This window comes from Thermobia domestica, chromosome 1 (genome assembly GCF_964235325.1).
Source record: "Thermobia domestica chromosome 1, izTheDome1.hap1.1, whole genome shotgun sequence".
NCBI lineage: Eukaryota > Metazoa > Arthropoda > Insecta > Zygentoma > Lepismatidae > Thermobia > Thermobia domestica.
Window position 1 is genome coordinate 371,479,864 of NC_137454.1, and position 21,104 is coordinate 371,500,967.

At 36.6% G+C, this 21,104-nt stretch overlaps 2 protein-coding genes across 2 annotated transcripts; both read left to right on the plus strand.

The window, feature by feature from the left end:
* The first annotated feature begins 2,913 nt into the window (after nt 1-2,913).
* On the plus strand, nt 2,914-11,822 carry LOC145682339 (uncharacterized). The gene is made up of 2 exons (XM_081753915.1): nt 2,914-2,994; nt 8,334-11,822. The coding sequence occupies exons 1-2, from the start codon at nt 2,914-2,916 to the stop codon at nt 11,820-11,822; spliced, it is 3,570 nt and encodes a 1,189-aa protein (XP_081610041.1).
* A 60-nt stretch (nt 11,823-11,882) lies between these two features.
* On the plus strand, nt 11,883-12,407 carry LOC145682344 (uncharacterized). Its single transcript, XM_081753918.1, has one exon. The coding sequence runs from the start codon at nt 11,883-11,885 to the stop codon at nt 12,405-12,407; it is 525 nt and encodes a 174-aa protein (XP_081610044.1).
* The last annotated feature ends 8,697 nt before the right edge of the window (nt 12,408-21,104 follow it).

Below are 21,104 nucleotides of genomic sequence, written 5' to 3' on the forward strand. Positions count from 1 at the left end.
TTCTTAATTTCATTTAGAATTTATCAGAATCCTTCTGCGTCACAAAAGGTCCATGAATAGTGTGATATAACAACATTCAACAACCAGTGCTATTCAGCCTTTTTTCTCGCGTACCCCTAGACACAATTCACCATCCAATTGTACCTCTGAATAGTGTGATATAACAACATTCAACAACCAGTGCTATTCAACCTTTTTTCTCGCGTACCCCTAGATACAATTCACCATCCAATTGTACCCCTGAATAGTGTGATATAATAACATTCAACAACCACTGCTATTCAACCTTTTTCTCTCTCGTACCCCTAGACACAATTCACCATCTAACTGTACCCCTGAATAGTGTGATATAATAACATTCAACAACCACTGCTATTCAACCTTTTTCTCTCTCGTACCCCTAGACACAATTCATCATCTAACTGTACCCCTGAATAGTGTGATACAACAACATTCAACAACCAGTGCTACTCAACCATTTTTCTCGCGTACCCTTAGACACAATTCACCATCCAATTATACCCCCGAAGCTGTTTAAAAGAAATTAAATCGAAATGAATTTATTAAATTTAATACATCTGTTCTATTGATTAAAAGGCGGGAGAAATAGAGACCCAATAAAAAGACAACCAATGTGCCAATCAAAAGACTTATTTACAGGAGGATAAAGCACATCCGAAAAAGTTAACATGGGAAATTTCAAAATTTTCTTCAACTATTACCATTCAATAAATAGTGGAAATATGCTTATTTTAGAACGTATCCCCAGAAACATCTTCGTATACCCCAAGAGGTACGAGTATCCCCGGTTGATTTAAACCATGCTTATTATCGAAGTATATTGTGTAATGACTTGCTCATCTTTAAACGTTGATAATTACTCTTCATTGTGTTCGTACAATCATTTTATCATTTATAGTTCTTATGTTATGAATTATGTAGCACTGAAACACCAAAACTAAAAGTCCCGAATGAAGTTATACTGTAGCAGTCCCAGGAGGGGTACTTTTGCTTTAGACTGTACGTTACTCGGTATAAATGTCAACTCAAATATATCGCGTAAACCTATGCTCGTAGCAAAAAATAAAAACAAATATAAAAATTCTCAGGTCAGTTACTGAACATTTCTGATATGGGTGCAAAAGTATTCAAATAACACAACTTTATGGTAATCTATGAGAGATATTTTAACACCTGCTTTAACACCGCATTTTTCTTGTATAGATCTCATATAAGTTAATAGCCTAAATACCGTCCTTGTAGTTGATTTATTTTTTAAAGAAAAAACAAATGAAGGACAAACATATTTTAACCCTTTGAGGACCATTTGTAGAAATATTTTTCATAATAAAAAACTGACATATATCTAATTATGGTGATACTTAGAGATTATTCCTATATAGAAAATACAATTTTTCCATATGGTTTGTCTTATTGGTCTAGCTAAGAGTTAGTTGCATTTCTGTACAATATATTGCAGCAGCAATCAAAGCTGCAAGTTGGTTTCATAGTGTAAACAGCAGGAAACAGAGAAGAAAAGCTAAAAAAAAAAAAAAAAAAACTGGTTACACGGTATATCCACTGGGACACAAAGGGTTAATATTATTTCAACGTTATTCGGAACTTTGGCACGTTGAGGAAGTGCTAAGTGGTCAACACATTAAAATATTTTTTTTAGATCGCCATTTGACAGATCTTGAGCCACGCTGTAACGAGAGCAGAACGAAAAATATATTGTGGATCCACCGAGGGTTGAATATGGGTCGTCCGGTTGGTAGATAGATACCATATCGACTACCCTACCACGGATTTTCATTCCATTGTTATCAACAACAACAACAAAAATGAAAATAAATAAATAAGTACATCAACTCAGCGTCACAAATAGATCATTCTCTACGCAACGTTTCTGTATTGCTTAATCTTCTGTGACAGAAACTAGAACAAATCTTCTGTAACAAAACCTAGAACCAATCTTCTGTGACAAAAACTAGAACCAAACTTAGAGGTACGAGACGAGAATAGAGATATCATTGGATTGTTAGCAACAAGACTACAGTGACTCACATTAATATTCGGACACCATAAATATACATAATTTGCTTGCTGTACATGAAAAAATGGGAAACCAACGGAAAGCAAGCGAAAGAGCAATGGTTTAGTCGAGAAAAAATGCTATCAGTTAATTAAATTATGCAAACTAAGTCCACTTTATGGGCATGCAATTGCAATATACCGTATTTTGGAAATCACATTAATATTCGGACAGTTGTTTCGACGTTTGTTTGCCAATAGCGAGTGACAACAGCGCAGGAGTTCCAGTTGCAATTTAAGTTGCTCCGAGACAGGACGTATGTAACTGCACAGTTTGCTAGTGGTTAGTGTGATCCAGAGAAAGAAAAGGAAGATGGAGAGAAAGGAGCCAAACACAACGTTTGAGCAACGGCAGTTAGTAATTTTTCACCATGCGAAGGTCTATTTTACAGGGAAATTGCAGATCTACCCAATATGTTGAAGCACGATTTATGACATTATACAAAGATTTAATAAAGAGGATCGAATCGAATCAGTGCCTCAGAAAGGTCGACCTATGAAACTGAATGATCGAAAGAAATGCAAATTGATTCGAAAAGTGAAGGTAAATCCCAGAATAAGTGGTAAATCCCCGAAATTAACAGTAGAGCTGTATGAAGACACAGGGAAGACGGTGCATCCTGAAACTGTGCGACGAATGTTGCAAAGTGAAGGGTTTAATGGGAGAATAGCTAGGAAAAAAACCTTTTATTAGTAAAATTAATAAAAGGAAAAGAGTTTAAGTTCGCTAAATCTCATATTGAGAAGCCCGCAACTTGGTGGAATAACGTGATATTCACGGACGAATCAAAATTCAATCTGTATGAGTCCGATGGCAAGATGTGGCAGAAGCCAAGTACAGAGTTAGATCCTGCAAATCTTCAACCTACCCCAAAGCATAGAGGAGGAGGAAGTGTGATGGTATGGGGGTGTATCTATTAGGGATGGCCACATTTTTTCGAAAAATACTTTTTTTCGAAAAAAGGGCTTTTCCGAAAACGAAAAACGAAAAACGAAAAATTTTTTGAAAAACGAAAAACGAAAACGGAAAAATTTTTCGGAAAACGAAAAACGAAAATTTTTCGAAAAAACGAAATTTCTTTCGAAAAAGCTAAAAACGAAAAATGAAATTTCCGAAAATCGAAAAACAGATTTTTTGAAAAAGGCCATCCCTAGTATCACTGCATCGGGAGTGGGAGAACTGCTGTTTCTTGAAGGGATTATGACAAAGGAAGTTTATTTGGATATTCTCCGGGCAAGTCTCCACCGAAGTGCTGAAAATTTAGAACTTAGGGGGACTTTAAATTTTACCAGGACAATGACCCGAAGCATAAAGCGTATGTGATGCGGGAATGGTTGCTCTATAACTGTCCGAAAGTGCTTGAAACACCATCGCAGAGTCCCAACCGTAAACCTATAGAGCAGTGGTTCTCAAACTTGTTGTTACCGCGACCCACATTAAATATTAAAAAGTACTTTGTGGTCCACCTACATTTATGGTGGTATTTCAAACCAATTAAATTTTGTAAATCATATTTCTAATTTTTTTCATATAAAGGTAACACAGAGCTAACACTATTTTCAACGTAATGCCCTATCCCGTGACAGATTTTGACTCAACCATTCTCTTTCCATCTTAACCCAGCATCTCTACAGATTGTACAGCAGGGCAGGGTTCCAAGTAACCACTTACTCTTCACCCCATTAACAAACGTTTTCAATTTTCATTTCCTGAATGGCGCTTACTTTACAACATATATTTCTGTATCAAAATAAAATTTTCACAATTAAAAGGAAAAAAACCCACCAAAAAACGGCCCGCGACCCACACTTTGAGAAACACTGCTGTTTGGGATTATTTGTGTGTTTAACAGTGTGTGTGCCTTGAGCTGGCAACAGTGTTCAAGTTGCTTAACGCCTTTCTATTGTTTTGGTGTGAGTGAATGTGGAGGCAGCAAGAGCATACAGTTTGGTGGACCATATATCATGGTAGAACATCGTACAATATAGCACAAACAGTAAGCCATCGCATTACAAACATTTACAACTAAAGATCTTGTGAATATGTTTATTTAGGGTGACCAGACATACTCTTTTTAAGAGTATTATACTCTTTTCGAGGTTCGTATACTCTATACTCTTTTTTCTTCCCAAAAATATCGAATTATACTCTATTATGGCATTTTCAATTTCATTTAACGTTTAATGCATTTTCCCATTTTTTTTTCTGTAAAAACTTGGACGTTGACAGCACTGTTTAGTACTTTGTACTTCGTAGTAGTAGTACCCGCTGCACTGTGCTGCGTTTCTCGTCCTCGTTGCGTTGTAGGGTTGCCAGATTTTCTTTTTGCAAAAGAAAACAATAATAATATAACTAAACTGTTTTTATTAGTTAGTACTAAAACTATAGTAAAGACGGCAAAATTAAAGTGATAGATTTATCCAAACTTTCAACGTTTTAATTATTAAATTGTTAATTAAATTTATTGAGTACCTGGAATGATTTATATTTTCGGAATTTATATATGGTATTCGTACAGTTCATGGCACGGAGTTTTGCTTTCCCTTCAAAGTGAGTCAGTTTCTGGTAGTGGGAATCGCGCAGTGATTATTATTCTAATTAACGTGCGTACGTACACTCAATCAATTATATTATTCGAGGATTAGAAGGATTTATTTTATTAACAATGTCGCGAGGAAAATGTCAGAATAATCAAGCGTTTGAAATAAGCTATCCTTGCATTAAAAGGGCCCGCAGTAACGATGTTTACAAAGCATGGTGCACGGTATGTAAGAAGTTCTCTATATAAAAAAATAAAGGTAAATATGATATACAACAACATATAAAATCTAAGTCTCACACTGAATGCTCATCAACTTCCGAAGCAAGTAAGTTGGATAGTTTTTCACCACAGAATCTTCAGAAGAGCTAGATTTAATTGGACTAGAACTTGTGTGGTCATACCATAATGTTAAATATAACCACTCTTTTAGACGCATGGACTGCACTAGCAAACTTTTGAAATCAACAGTGAATAAAAATTTTGTATGTGCGAGAACGAAAACGGAGGCTTTGTTAACAAATGTGGTGGGAGTGTGGTGAGAAAATATTTTAGGTAATAGTGTTAAAAAGGCTCCTTTCGTTGTTGTTGCTTGTGATGCTTCCAATCGTAAAGCAACCAAATTCATGCCTGTTTTAGTGCGGTACTGTGAACTAGATACTGATATTAATGTAAAAACATGTCTTCTAAAAATTCATAGCATAGCAAATGAAACCTCGGAAACTGTGTCGAACGTATTAATGGTTTTGTAGCTGATAATGCACAAGTAAATTTTGGAAGCATAAAAAATAAAACAACAGGAAACGTGCAAAGCGAACTAGAGTGCAGGTTGAAGAAAAATGTTTTGCCTATCGGGCGTGGGGCTCATATCCTTCACAATGGAATTTCTGTGGCGTGTTCGAGAGTAATACCGATCGATGTTGAGAATTTGGTTTTTAAAATATACAACCATTTCAGTATTTTTACTGTAAGGACAGAAAATTTGAAAAACTTTTGTGAGTTCATTGGCTGTCATTATGAGGGTCTTTTGTATCACTCAAAGACAAGATTCTTGTCTCTGCTTCCGTGTGTAGAAAAAATTATACGTCAGTATGAACCACTTAAGGGGTACTTTTTGAGTGATGAAAATGCCCCAATAGCTATAGTCAATTTCTTTCGAGACGAAACAAGTGAGTTGTGGCTGTATTTCCTGCATGCTCAGCTAATCTTATTCACTGAAACAATTACAAAAATTGAAAGGGAGGATATAACAGCGACTGAAGTTTCTGTTGAATATTTTGAACTTCTGAGGAAATACAAAGATAGAATTGGACAACACTTTCTTTTACGTTTTCTGCTAGAAATTTACTTACGAAACTTGTAAAAGAAGGGAATGTAAAAGAGGAATATGCTTACTCAGTGTCGAGAAGGTTTTACTTTGAAATGATTACATACTTAGAGATGTGGTCACAACGTTTTTTCGGAGAAGTAAACAAGATGAAACATTTACTTCTTGACACATCAGTTACCTATGAAGAATTTCAGGGGTCGTTTGCATATTTCTATGAGAGGTAAAACATGTAGACAGTTCGTTGAAATTTAGTGATAATGATATTTTTGAACTTACTGTGCAATATCCAGATGTGTTAAAGAACACCTTGAACAATGGGGAGAGAAAAGAGAGACAATGATGGGCAAATGGAAAATAGTGTACAAAGATTTAGTGAAGGCTGGGTCAAATTTAAAAGTGATTGTGCCACTCGTGCAATTCTTGTTTACTTTACCGGGCACTAATGTTGATTGTGAGAGGCTCTTCAGTACTATTAACACTTACTGGAGCGAGGAAAAAAGTCAACTCACAGTGTCGACACTGGAACAAGTGATGAAAGTGAAGTTCAATGTAAGCATGACCTGTGAAGAGTTCAGACTGGCAATAAAGGATGACATTAACTTACTCAAGAAAGCGATCGTCGCAGAAGTATGAATGATGGTGAAGTATTTAACTCATTTGCATGCGCATTGGATAAAATACTGTAATTCACCTTGTCTTTATACTTACTGTCAATTTTATATATATATATATATATATATATATATATATATATATATATATATATATATATATATATATACTCTTTTGGATTTAAAACAATCTGGTCACCCTATGTTTATTCTCGTGTATTATTTTGTGTGCAAACTGAAGGTGTAATCATTAAATACAGTGAATTTATATTTGGTTGCATTCATGTGGTGTACGAATCAAGCCTTACAGTCCACTAGTATGAATATTGTTTTTAACATTGTTATTGTACTTTAGTGAAGTTACAAATATATACATTCATATTGTACATTGGTCCTATCCGGGCCACATGAGTGCAAAGATTTCTGAGAATTGTTCTGTGCTGTTGTGAAGAGAAATGTGTTTGTGTCGACCTATATGTGGTGTTATCACGTACGTTGGACAATAATCACGTTTTGTGTAGGCGGACAGCTGTTGTACCAGGACCAGGCTTCTGGAGTATATGTCATAGGTAAAAAAAAAAAAGAAAGAAAAAACATCATCTTCAGGTCAGTAGTTTTTTTATTCTTCATATTTCTGCGTAGCATTTAATCATGAGTGAATCACACCAGCGTCTTTTAAGGCAAAGATCTGCATACAGAGGCCAGTTAACAAGAATAAACACTTTTGTTCAGGCCTTTGATCCAAATGAAGGCAATATAGAAGAAATACGTGCACGCTTAAAACATCTAAATAACGTCTGGTCAAAGTTGCAGGAGGTGCAAGATACTATTGAAATTGATCAAATCGAACCCGAAGCGGAAGCATTAAACGTTCGTGCAGAAATTGAAAATGTGTATTTTTCTTTAGAGGCTCAAATGCAAGCACTTGTTTTAAAACATGGAAATAAAGAATCAGCTGTTAATAATAGCACTAGCAGTAGCGCACAAGTTAAATTACCGGTCATACAGTTGCCTGCATTTGACGGAAACTGTAAACATTGGTTATCATATAAGGACACCTTTACATCTCTTATTCACGAGAATAAAGACATTTCCACAGTACAGAAGTTTCAGTACCTCCGAACTTCTCTTAAGGGCGAAGCGTTAAACCTAATTGAAAATTTACCAATTACCGAAACAAATTATTCAGTAGCATGGCAATTACTCGTTGACAGGTATTCAAATAAAAAGCTAATTGCTTCTTCTTACATTCACGAAATACTACAAATCAAGCCAGTGTATAAAGAAAATGTAAGTGAACTTCGCGCTTTTATAAATACAGCTACTAGTAATATAAATGCGCTACAAGCACTTGAGCCAAACGTAAACCTCACAGACGTAATTTTGACCCAACACTTTGTATCAAAATTAGACGCAACTACTAGAAAGTCATGGGAGCTTCAAAATACGAATTCTAATTTTCCTGCTTTATCAGAATTCTTTTCGTTTCTCGAGAAACGTTGTCAGGTGCTTGAGAACATGAGAACTAGTATTGATGGTGTGAAGCAGGGTAGTAGCGTACAAAACAAACAAGCAAAAAGTATTCAGTCATCAAAGACTTATTTATCAACATTTTCAAATGCATGCGAATTTTGTAATAGCCAGCATCCCTTATATTCTTGTTCGTCTTTTGTGAATGCGGGACACGGCCAAAAGTTAGAGTGCATTCGTAAAAATAAATTATGCATGAATTGTTTGAAAAGTAATCATTTTTTGAAGAATTGTAAATCGGGAGGTTGTAAAAAGTGTTCCAAAAAGCATAATACATTATTGCATGTAGACGTAACAAAAGACAAATCAGTGCGGTTTCCAAGTGTAAGCAGTGCCGCGGTGCAAGAGCGTAGTAACAACTCAGATTCCAGTGAAAATTTAGGGCAAGTGTCATATTGTGCATTAAAGGCTAGGCCTAACGCAAGAGTGTTGTTATCTACTGCAATAGTAAAAGTAAGGGATAACAAGGGAAATTTGGTTCCTTGTCGCGCGCTTCTAGACAGTGCTAGTCAGACCAATTTCATAACAGAGAATTTGGTGCAACAATTGAACATCAAACGGTATAGACAGTATACTCCAATTCAAGGTATAAATCAAGCAATTTCTAATACAAAGTACTCTGTAGATATTTGTGTCCATTCATGTGTTAACACATTTTCATTGAATATAAGTTATTCAGTTCTCCCTCACATTACAAGTAAACTACCGGAAGAAAGAATTAATTATGACGATTGGAACATTCCCAAGGACACTGTTCTAGCAGATCCTACTTTTAATACGCCTGGAGACATAGATATTCTTTTAGGTGCGGAAGTATTCTACATAATTATGAAGTCAGGACACAAAACACGGCCAGGTGATTTTCCAGTGCTTCAGGAGACAGAATTGGGATGGATCGTAGCAGGACGCATTCCTCAAGAACGTGACCCCTATATTCCATTAACAACATGTTTTGTGAAGACAAACATAGATCTACAGCAACAACTTCAAAAATTCTGGGAACTAGAAGAAATTACTGTTACACCTAGATCAAGCGAAGAGCTTGCATGTGAGCGACATTTCGTTCAGAATACAACAAGAGATTATACAGGGCGTTTCATTGTACGATTGCCTTTGCTTGAAGACCGTACAGTTTTAGGCGATTCTTATCAGCAGGCATTGGTTAGATTAAAGCAATTGGAAAGAAGATTCGATCAACACCCGGATTTTGAAGCTAAATATACAGAATTCATGCAAGAATATGAAGATCTTGGTCACATGGTAAGGATAGATGAGCGTAAAAAGGAGGACGTCAGCGTTGCATACTATTTGCCACATCTTGCAGTTTTTAAGCCCACAAGCTCTACAACGAAGCTCCGTGTGGTATTTGATGCTTCAGCAAAATCTGACAGCGGAAAAAGCCTCAACGACATTCTCTTAGTTGGTCCTACAATACAGCAAGATTTATTTTCTATCATTTTGCGCTTCAGAACTCATTCGGTAGTATTCACTGCAGATATCGCTAAGATGTATCGCATGATCAATGTTCATCCAGAAGACACGCCATTACAACGTATATTATGGAGAAGATCTAGAAATGAACCGATTCAAGTTTTTGAGTTGAAAACACTGACGTATGGTACGGTATGTGCTTCATTTGTGGCCACAAGATGCCTACAGCAATTAGCAGACGAAGAAGAGCATAATTACCCTGTAGCAGCAGAAATATTACGTCGAGATTTCTATATTGATGATGTTTGTAGTGGCATGAGCGACATACAGCAAGCTTTAGAGGTCCAGAAGCAATTGATAGAGTTACTGGGAAAGGGAGGTTTTATACTTAGGAAATGGAGTTCGAATGATCCAAGATTATTGGAATCCATCTCGCCAGAGCTTCGAGAAGTGCAGCGTCCAATCCAGTTCCACGAAGGCCAAGGCGTCAAGGCATTAGGATTGTCATGGCATCCAGACAAGGATATATTTCTCGTTGAAAGCAAGACGTCAACAATGAAGGTTCAAGAGTGCATTACTAAACGCCAGGTTGCTTCAATCATTGCCTCTATATTCGATTCATTAGGAATAATTTCACCAGTTGTCATTTCATACAAAATATTTTTGCAAGAATTGTGGCGGCAAAAGGTTCAATGGGACGACAATATACCAATGGAATTAGCAAAGAAATGGACTCAATTGTACAAGCAACTTCCATTAATCAATCAGATTAAATTTGACAGATTTGTACTCGTTGAAGGAAACATAGCGGAGATTCAGATCCATGATTTTTCAGATGCTTCTCAAAGAGCATATGGAGCCTGCATTTATATGCGATCGATCAATCAACAAGGAGAAATATCAGTTAAGTTATTATGTGCTAAATCACGTGTGGCCCCAGTCAAGAAAATCACTCTCCCACGTCTGGAGTTATGCGCAGCAGTTGTTTTGGCAAAATTAGTTCACAAGATTTTACCAATTTTAAAATTGAATATAAGTAGTGTCCATTTATGGACCGACTCCCAAATCGTGTTGGCATGGCTAGCTTCTCCGTGCAACAAATGGAAACCTTTCGTGGCCAACAGAGTAGCTCAAATTCAAGACTTAACTGACGTTAGCTGTTGGAAACATGTAACTTCTTCAGACAACCCTGGAGATTTGATTTCAAGAGGAATAGATGCAGTTTCCATAAAGGACAATTCATTATGGTGGCACGGTCCACAATGGCTTTCTAGTTTAGAATCTAATTGGTCAGTCACAAGTAAGGATTCACTGCAACCAGATCAAGTTCCAGAGAGTAAGGGAACCATAACATTGACAGTCACTTTAGACAATTGGTGCAATGAAACCATAACAAGATTCTCAAAATTGTCAAGGTTAGTTAGGACAATAGCATATTGTAGACGTTTTGTTCATAACATCAGACACAAGCAAAACAAACTAACAGAAGGTCTTTCAGTACAAGAACTCCATACAGCGCTCCATGTTTGCATCAAATGGACACAAGAAATTGGGTTTCACAGCGAATTGCAGCATCTTCGTAATGGAAACATTGTTCCGTCAAGAAGTAAATTGAACAATTTACATCCATTTTTAGATAGTGAAGGCCTGATCCGAGTTGGAGGAAGATTGGAGAATAGTCAACTTCCGTTTGACGCCAAACATCAAATAGTTCTGCCTTCAAATCAACACTTAACAGAACTTATAGTTGAAGCAGAACACTTAAGATTACTTCATGCTGGACCCCAATTATTAATATCATCACTACGCCAGAAATATTGGATCATCAGGTGCAAACAGGTAGTAAAACAAGTGATCCATCATTGCTTCACGTGTTTCAAGTTAAAAGCCAGTGGTTCAAAACAACTTATGGGACAGTTGCCAGCAGCTCGTGTGCAGCAAGCCAGACCATTCCTAAACGTAGGCGTGGACTACGCTGGAGCGTTTTACATAAAATCAGGAGCAGTTAGAAATAGATCTGTACGTAAGGCATACGTTGCGTTGTTTGTTTGTTTATCCACCAAGGCAATACATCTGGAATTGGTAACAGATCTTAGTGCGCAGTCATTCATAGCAGCTTTACGCAGATTCATAGCCAGACGAGGAAGATGTCTCAATCTATACAGCGACAATGGCACAAATTTCGTTGGAGCCAACAACGAATTGAAAGAATTGTATCAGCTGTTTTCATCAGATCCTTTTAGTTCTCAAGTTCATGATTTTACATCGACCGAAGGAATTCAGTGACACTTCATACCACCAAATTCGCCGCATTTTGGAAGACTATGGGAAGCCGGTATAAAATCAATGAAATACCATCTAGTTCGTATTACAAAGGGTGCAGTGTTAACATATGAAGAGTTTGCAACATTACTCACACAGATTGAGGCCTGTCTCAACTCTCGACCACTTACAGTGCTATCAAGTGAGCCTAACGACATCAGTGTTCTCACCCCTGGACATTTTTTAATTGGAGAAGCACTTACAGCTTTACCAGAGCCTAACCTCACCGATCTACCATGCAACCGCTTATCTCGTTGGCAGAAGATACAACAACTAAAACAACACATTTGGAAAAGATGGTCCCGAGATTATTTACATGGTCTTCAACAACGCTCTAAGACAACTTCACCGCAACACAATCTCAAGGTCGGAGATGTAGTTTTGCTGATTGAAGACAACGTTCCTGCATTGCAGTGGAAATTGGGCATCATTGAAAAAGTGTTCCCAGGAAAGGATTTCTTAGTTCGTGTAGTGACGGTTCGTACTACAACTGGAACATATAAACGTTCCATCAAGAAACTAGTTGCATTACCATGTAACAAGGATTAGAATTGAGATTTGTGTAATAAAAAAAATAAGTACAGTTGTAATATTGCTTCAAGTTTTGTGTTCGTTTCGTTTTTTATATGTATCATTTTGTTTTATTTGGTCAGACCTTAGCTGACCAACAGGGGGGAGTATGTTTGGGATTATTTGTGTGTTTAACAGTGTGTGTGCCTTGAGCTGGCAACAGTGTTCAAGTTGCTTAACGCCTTTCTATTGTTTTGGTGTGAGTGAATGTGGAGGCAGCAAGAGCATACAGTTTGGTGGACCATATATCATGGTAGAACATCGTACAATATAGCACAAACAGTAAGCCATCGCATTACAAACATTTACAACTAAAGACCTTGTGAATATGTTTATTCTCGTGTATTATTTTGTGTGCAAACTGAAGGTGTAATCATTAAATACAGTGAATTTATATTTGGTTGCATTCATGTGGTGTACGAATCAAGCCTTACAGTCCACTAGTATGAATATTGTTTTTAACATTGTTATTGTACTTTAGTGAAGTTACAAATATATACATTCATATTGTACAACTGCTATAGAGCATATCTGGGATGAGCTACAGCGTAAGGTCAAAAGCGTACAAGTAACGTCGCGAAACGATTTGAAAGGGGGTCTTTGCACGGCATGGGATGACATTTCGCCCCATTATACCAACAAACTTGTTGCAAGCATGCCCAACCGTTTACAGGAGGTCATGAAACGTCGTGTATTTCCTACTAAGTGTTAGTTAAGCTTTTGTGAGCAAGAAACAACAGATACAAAATATCTAAGTAGTAGGTGTCCGAATATTAAAGTGACGTCGCAAATACACAATGTCATCAATACCTGTATCTTATTTATGCTTCTTTTGTTCAAGACACTGTATTTGTACTTCTTTTCTTTCTGTAAGTACAGTATATGGATATCACAGATATCTATTTTTTTTTTCACTCATACGGTTCTAATTTGTTTCATAGTCCTTCCTACTTTTAATACAATGCAAGTGTCCGAATATTAATGTGAGCCACTGTATATGAAACGTTGACCTACAGCTTAACGTGAAATCCAAACCCGCTGGGAATCAAACCCGGATCTTCTACGTCAAAGACACATACACTAACCACATAAGCCACGCGGGACCTTGAAAATATGCCATGAAAATATGATGTGTCGTCTCGGAAAATGTCTCGTTGCCGACCTTAATCAAAGTCACATGGGAGAAAAGGAGGCTGAACGGCTGAAGGCTCACCTCTGGTAGAGTAATCCATGGTTCGATCCCAGAACATGTGAGTTTGGGGCGGACATCATGGTTGTCCGTGCGACGTCTGTGAAGTTGTCCCGTCCACCTAATGAATTTTTCTTTTTCTTATGTACATCGTTAGTTTATCGTTAGTTTAGTTAGTTTTGCTAAAATTATCGTTAGTTTTGCAAAAATAACGATTTTATTCGAGAAATAAAGTTTCCCGCCAATTGTGAATTAGCCCGCCCATATTGAATTCTCATAAAATTCCAACTTATATCGTTAGTTTACGATAAACTAACGATGTGATATGAAAAACTTCTGAAATTCGTTTCTGGGCGGGGAACCGTGAAGTTGGCCTGCCCATTTATTTCTCGAATAAAATCGTTATTTTTGCAAAACTAACGATAGTTTTAGTAAAACTAACGTAAACTAACGATGAGAATTCAATATGGACTGGCTAATTCACAGTTGGCGGGAAACTTTATTTATTGAATAAAATCGTTATTTTTGCGAAACTAACGATAGTTTTAGCAAAACTAACGTAAACTAACGATATGAGTTGGAATTTTATGAGAATTCAATATGGGCGGGCTAATTCACAATTGGCGGGAAACTTTATTTCTCGAATAAAATCGTTATTTTTGCGAAACTAACGATAGTTTTAGCTAAACTAACGTAAACTAACGATAAACTAACGATGTGATATGAAAAACTTTTGAAATTCGTTTGTGGGCGGGGAACCGTGAAGTTGGCCTGCCCATTTATTTCTCGAATAAAATCGTTATTTTTGCAAAACTAACGATAATTTTAGCAAAACTAACGTAAACTGACGATAAACTAACGATGTAAATGAAAAAAAAAAAAAAGAAAAATTCATTAGGTGGGCAGGAGAACTTCACAGACGTGTCCGTGCGTTTTCTCAACGTTCTTTCATTTCCTTCCTCATTCTCATCCCACCAATTATTGTATAATCATTCAGTTTCATTAATATCCGTCTCCTTCAGTCCAAAGGTCATAAGACTGGGGCGTAAAACTAAAAATTTCATTTTAGTCTCCTAATCAAAATCACAGCTATTCAAATGCGAGACTTCCCCATCAGGATCCTGCCGCCTACAGTCGGACAATTTGTCCATGCCGCGGTCGGATTGCCGGCGCAGGACACCGGCGTCTTTCCGTGCGATTTTCGACCGCGACGAATAGTTGCCTTATCAAGCAGTTAGCAATAGTGTTGTAAAAAACGGTTTTTTTCTGTGAAGTTTTTTTCAATAAAAAACATCGTTCTTTTTCATGTTTTTTTTCAAATGTTTTTTTTTTCTGGCACCTATTATTTATTGATTTATGTTCAAGATTATTGAAATAATCAATAGAACTTGAGTCGAAGCCCTCGTAACTTACAAATCGTTTGTTTGCCTGTACCGATACGAGCAGAATCGTGTGATTATTCCTTTCGGACCCAGGTCATTTTTAGCGTTTTCCTACCTTGTCAGTTAGTGACTTATTGCTCAAAAACCATTTGCCCTATTGATGTGGTTAAGACCTTTTTTTTAAGAAAAGGAATGTGGCTAGTTTTTGGTGTACGTTACATTGCAGTGTTGCGAGCAGGTGGGATATTACTGAGGGAAATGTAGGGGGTGAAAATTTACCAAAAAATCCCAAACCGAATTTCAAGACTTTTTGTATCTAGCACCACTGTTGCCATATGGGTCCAAGTCACCTAAAATATTTCTTTGGTGCGTTGACAAGGTACAGTGAAAACCTGAAGTCGCTGGCTTCCATTTAAAGAGAGAAAGAAAAAATTCTCCGTTTCCATACACATAAAATTTTGACACTTTTTACGCCTCAGAAGCAAAAATCAACAGATATGCTGGGGCTATCGCTTCTCTCATTATCCTATTGAAACTTTTTATGGTGCGTTCTGTAGGCTAAAGAGAAGGCTTTCAGGTAGTGGTGCATTTGTTCCAACGTACCGAGCAAGAGGGAAATAATAGAGGAGAAAGGAAAATTTGCCGAATTTTTCACTTAAAATCGGGGATTAATTGTTTTGGCTGCAAAACACTGCCATAAAACAGATGCAAAGTATCTGAAAGTAAACCTTGGTACCATAAGAATTCATCCTACAAGTATCATGGCGATATCTAAGAAAGTAAGCATGAATTAAAAAAAAAATCTCATTCTATCTCAGAAATGCACAATTTTCTTACCATTTACAGAACATGGTTTATTATAGCCTCAACTGTACTTCCCCTAATTATTCTACCAAAACTTTTTATGGTGCGCTGTGTAGGCTAAGGACGAGGCTTTCAGACAGTGGTGCGTTTGTTCGAATGTAGCCAACAAGAGGGAAATAATATAGACAAAAGGGATTTTTCCAACATTTCCCCCTAAAATCGGAAATTAAAATTTTCTGTAGCTGGCAATAGTGCTAGCAGACACACACGAACAATCTTAAAAGAAGCTTTGGTATCTCTATAATATATCCTACAAGTATTGTGACGATACCTAATAAAGTAAGCAAATCATTAAAAAATATTTCAGTCTACCTAAAAAAATCAGTTATCTTTCCACTTAGAGAACAAGGTCTATTGTAAACCTCAACTGTACTTCCGCTAACTATCCTATTGAAACTTTCTATAGTGCTTTGTGAAGGGCAAAGACAAGACTTTCAGATACTTTTGTTCCTATGTAGCCAACAAGAGGAATATAATAGACAAAACACGTAATTTTCCCCTAACATCTTGAATTAAACTTTTCCGTAGCTGACAACACTGCTACCAGACAGACGGAAACTATCTTAAAATAAACACTGGTACATTACTAATATATCTTACAAGTATCATGGCGATATTTAAGAAACAATGCTTCTAATTACCAAAAGTATATTTCGATAAACAGAAAAGTAGGGGAAAATCAAGATTAGAACCTAAATCCGAATTTTTCGTGCGTCCCCTAATTACCCCACTGTAACGATATGTACCCGAATTTGTTCAGTAAGGACAAATGTTCGACTGGCGTAAGTTGACTTGCATTCGGACGTATATAACAAAAATTTCGTTTTTTTTTTTTTTTTGCCCAAATTTAAGGATATTTTAATTTCCGTACTTGGCAACACTGCGCGAAAGCCCGTCCAATTGATGTCAACAATTAGGTATCCATCCGATGTATCTACCTGACAAGTCTTAAGGAGGTCTCTCTACAACGAATGAAGCTACAGGGGAAAAGTAATAAAGAAAATTCGAAAATTCTCGAATATATATATACCGATATCTTAATTAGTGACCATACAGGAACGGATTAAAAAAGTGACACACCCGTATGTGCCACTTTGGCCACCTGGGTCCGAAAAGGTTATGAGTGTACATTTAATTACATTTTTTGACTACTAACTTGTGTTGTTGTAGGCCTAGTAATTATAGTCTTGACTAATAATAATATCGTTGTTGTAAACAATTACAATCTCTCCTTTTTACATCTTAGTTCCAATACTGATGCTGAGAAATGCAGGGGGTTTCAAAATGAATATCGGGAAATTAAGTCTTCGTAGTACTTACTACATTTTACGCACAATTATAAACAATACATCAAATAAAAGAACACCTCAAACAGTTTTTGCTTCAAGTGTTCGATGTGAGCTTCATTCGTCACATGGCACACATTGAGTCAATAGGTGAGAAAGGCCCATAAACTTTCCGCCATATGGCACAAAACATTCAATTCATACAGACGGTTGCACTGTAAACACAGATTCAGTCTTTGCAAAATTAAAACACACAAAGCTATCTGGTCTCTAGTCTCCATCTTTGCTACTTGCTCTTTCTAACGGCAGACAGAGGAAACAATGCATGGCATGCGTGTGTACAAAACTGTTTGAGTTGCTCTTTCATTTGATAATACTTATAATTGTAAGTTAATTGTAACAGAAACTACAAAGTTTCAAACTCTAATATTCATTTTGAAACACCCTGCATTACTTCAAATTATGTCATCCTATATTCATGTCTTGTATGTACACTCATGTCCAAAATTATTGTCGCATGTCTATAAATATGTTGTGTAGGAATATAATTTGATAACGAACCGCCTGGTATTTCTTATAATATTAGTACGTGTATAATCGGCAAAGACATGTATGTGGCAAATTTCATGTCAAAACAGCAGTAAATAAGAACAATAAAACGAAAATAATACTTTCTTTTACTTTTTCTCATTTTCGTATTTATAATTCTGTTCCTTTGAAATTTACCACAAATATACATTTTCTGATTGTACATACAGCATCAGTATTAAAAGTACCCTGCAAAATCATTATCAAATTATATTCTTACAATAAGACAGTTATAAATATGCAACAATCATTTTGGACATGAGTGTACATATCATCAGGGTCGGCCCTAGGCAATTTGTCGCCCTTTGCCGCCTCCCTCTTTCTCCAGAAAGAACAAATCTTAAAAGTCACGATTTTAAGTATGCTACTCCAGCAAGAACAACGAAAGGGAGGGAAACTACACTCGCACTCAGAAAGGCTTAAATACTTACTACAAATACAATATTGTTGTGTCTGTTTTTTTTTTCTTTAAATATTAATCTATAATGTTAGTGAAAGGTAAAGGTAATACATCTGAAAGATGGTAATCCTTTTTATAGAATTCAATATCGAGTTTCAATCTCAACATATCAGTTTGCAATTATATTGCAACTAGCTCTTTTACCTTTATTTCTTGATTTTCCTTCTACATCTGTTTTTCTTTTTTTCTTTTTTTTAAATAAGTGTTCCCACCTTCAATGATAACGATCTTATTTGCGACAAAGACAAGAGAAGCTTTCATATCAGAACTCTGATAACTAACCAAAGGGGACAGGCATTCGAGAATTGAGTTCTTGTATTTGACAACAATCAAGCAATTTATTCTGGGATTTATTTTACCATTTGCTTTAGCACTGACCATGTGACTTTAAACTAATGCGACCTAAACATAATTTATGAATGTAGTATTCAAATAGAAGGTCAGATTAGTAAATTAAGCTACCATGATCATGAAGTCTGTTTCTAACAAGAAATATTTACTTTAAATAAAATACTTATGACAGATATTGCAGCCCTGTGCAAATGCACGTGTTTCACATATGGTAGAGCCAGCAATGCATATCATATATCTAGTCGACAAATTATTTATATATGATATTCAGAAAAATATTAGTAGGCAAATTAGTATTAGTTTTTACCTTTAGACAAGTTATTTGCATTTTATACTGTTCGTGATGTTATTTTCGTACTTATTAAAAACCTACTTTCACGAAAAAACATATTTCTTCGTTGATATTGGTGAAACAGTACAGAAACCCGGATTATTAGTAGGTACGATACTCATATAAATTGTAAAATATTTGTACCATATCAGTATCTAGCGTTTAATTTATGTTACATTTTACGGTAATTACACCTACATAAAAATATTTTAGACTTAAATGACGTAAGATGCATTACAAATGACTATTTGAAAAAAAAAAACGAAATTTAGAAAAAAAACGAGAGGCAATGTTTTTTTTTCTAAAAAACGTACATTTTTGAAAAAATACGAACGGTTTTTTTTCTATTTACAACACTAGTTAGCAAACAGCCGGAAGTGAGCATTAAATGAGTCGGCGACGCCGTCGAAAAGAGGCCGGCATAAGGAGTCGGCAGAGGGTCAGAAAGAGGCCTTTCCGACCGTTTTGCTGTCTCTGACGATTGGCAACAGGCGACAAAGATTAGGTAAAGGGCATTTTATTTTACGATTTTCGACCACTTGCCGCCTCGGCAAAAGGCCGGCAACTTTGAACAACTAGATCGTCGTGCTGCCGCGGACGGGTGCCGGCTGCCTCCGACGGTCTGCCACCGTCGACAGCGGCAATCCCTCTTTCCGACCGCGACTTCTTGATGGGGTTAAGTTCTCAAGGAGCCAAGATACTCCTTCAGTCTTCAAAACATAAAAAAAAGAAAGATAGAAAAAGAAAAGAAAAAACTATTCTAATTTCCTTATTAAATATGACAGCATCCTCTGTACAGATAGAACACGGAAAATAAAACATTCTCCGAATTCCACTTCTTATCAAAAGGTATCTACTTTGGAAGCGGAAATCCTCTGTATCTTATCCTGGATATGACATAGCACTCCTTTAACTGAGGTAATTATCTACTGATTGTAATGATAATAATAATAAACCATTAATGCTACTGTCTTCGGAAACTGATCTCGAAATATCATAATCATAACACAATTTCCTGACCGATTCATTTCGTGATTAAGCAAGAACGAACTACAATTAAGATATCTAAGCCGCCTACATACTTTTCTAGAGACCGTATTTTCTTCAAGATGGTCCTGTCCGCTAGTCTGGTAGTTGGCGCTCGCTTTTGGGTGCACTGTATTCCGGGTTCGATTTCCAGTGGCAGAGAATTGAACGAATTATGTGATTCTGATTCTACTTTTAGCTGTAAATCCACTCTCAGATAGACTTGATACTCAAAAGGAACGCAAAACTTTTATAAATAAATAAACACATATATTTTGTACACGAGTATTGAACTCATGACCCTGTACTCTAGAACTGAGCTCACTATTATAGATTCTGCATACTAAAAGAGAGATAAAAGGCCTTACAGCATGTTCGTCGAAGTACAGCTCTGAGAGGGCTCCTGTGCAGTGCAGCGTGGAGATTGATAAGGAACCTCTTGCCTGTAGCAGCGCATAGGTAAGGTTAGGGAATCTCTCTCGACCAGAATAGCTTGGAGAGAAAGGTAAGAATTGCTCAGTTGGAGACTGATATCTTTTATCCTTATGCGTTCTCTTTTATAGCCAGTTTTGGAGGTGGAGTCTATGGAGGGGTTGAAGGAGTCCTCTTCGTGACTCTTTGTGTCCTCCTCGTATTTCCTCGGAGATGGCATCCGTCGGCTGCTTGGTAGTCCTTGTACTAAAGCACGTGTTGTTGTTTGTAAATATGATGAGATAGATATTGCAATACATTGTTTACGCTTTTCAAAATAACTAACTTATTTTTATCGATTTTCCTGACAACTACGCATAAATATTTATGCTGCCCATATCAGTTTGCTGAGCTTAATGAAATCCATCGAATGTAACATGTTTTATCTCTGGATATTTTTTCCCTCCTGTTAAAAGCCAATAATATTGTATAAATATCCCGTACTTACTGTGTGATTGTTTCATGAATACTGAGTAGGAATAGTATCGAGACGAGACGAGAGGAGACTTCATACAGTCTCGGTTGACAAATAGTGGTATCGATCTCGTTCTCGTTGCGAGTCGAAAATCGTCGTGTCGTTCTTGGTTTCGTACCGATCAACAGATGCTTGTCTCGATCATGAATGCCAAGCCTTGGATTCGTTTCGGTTGACAAATAGCGGTCTCGATCTCGTTCTCGTCTCGATCCACAGATACTTGTCTCGATCTCGTCTCGGTCGACAAATACTT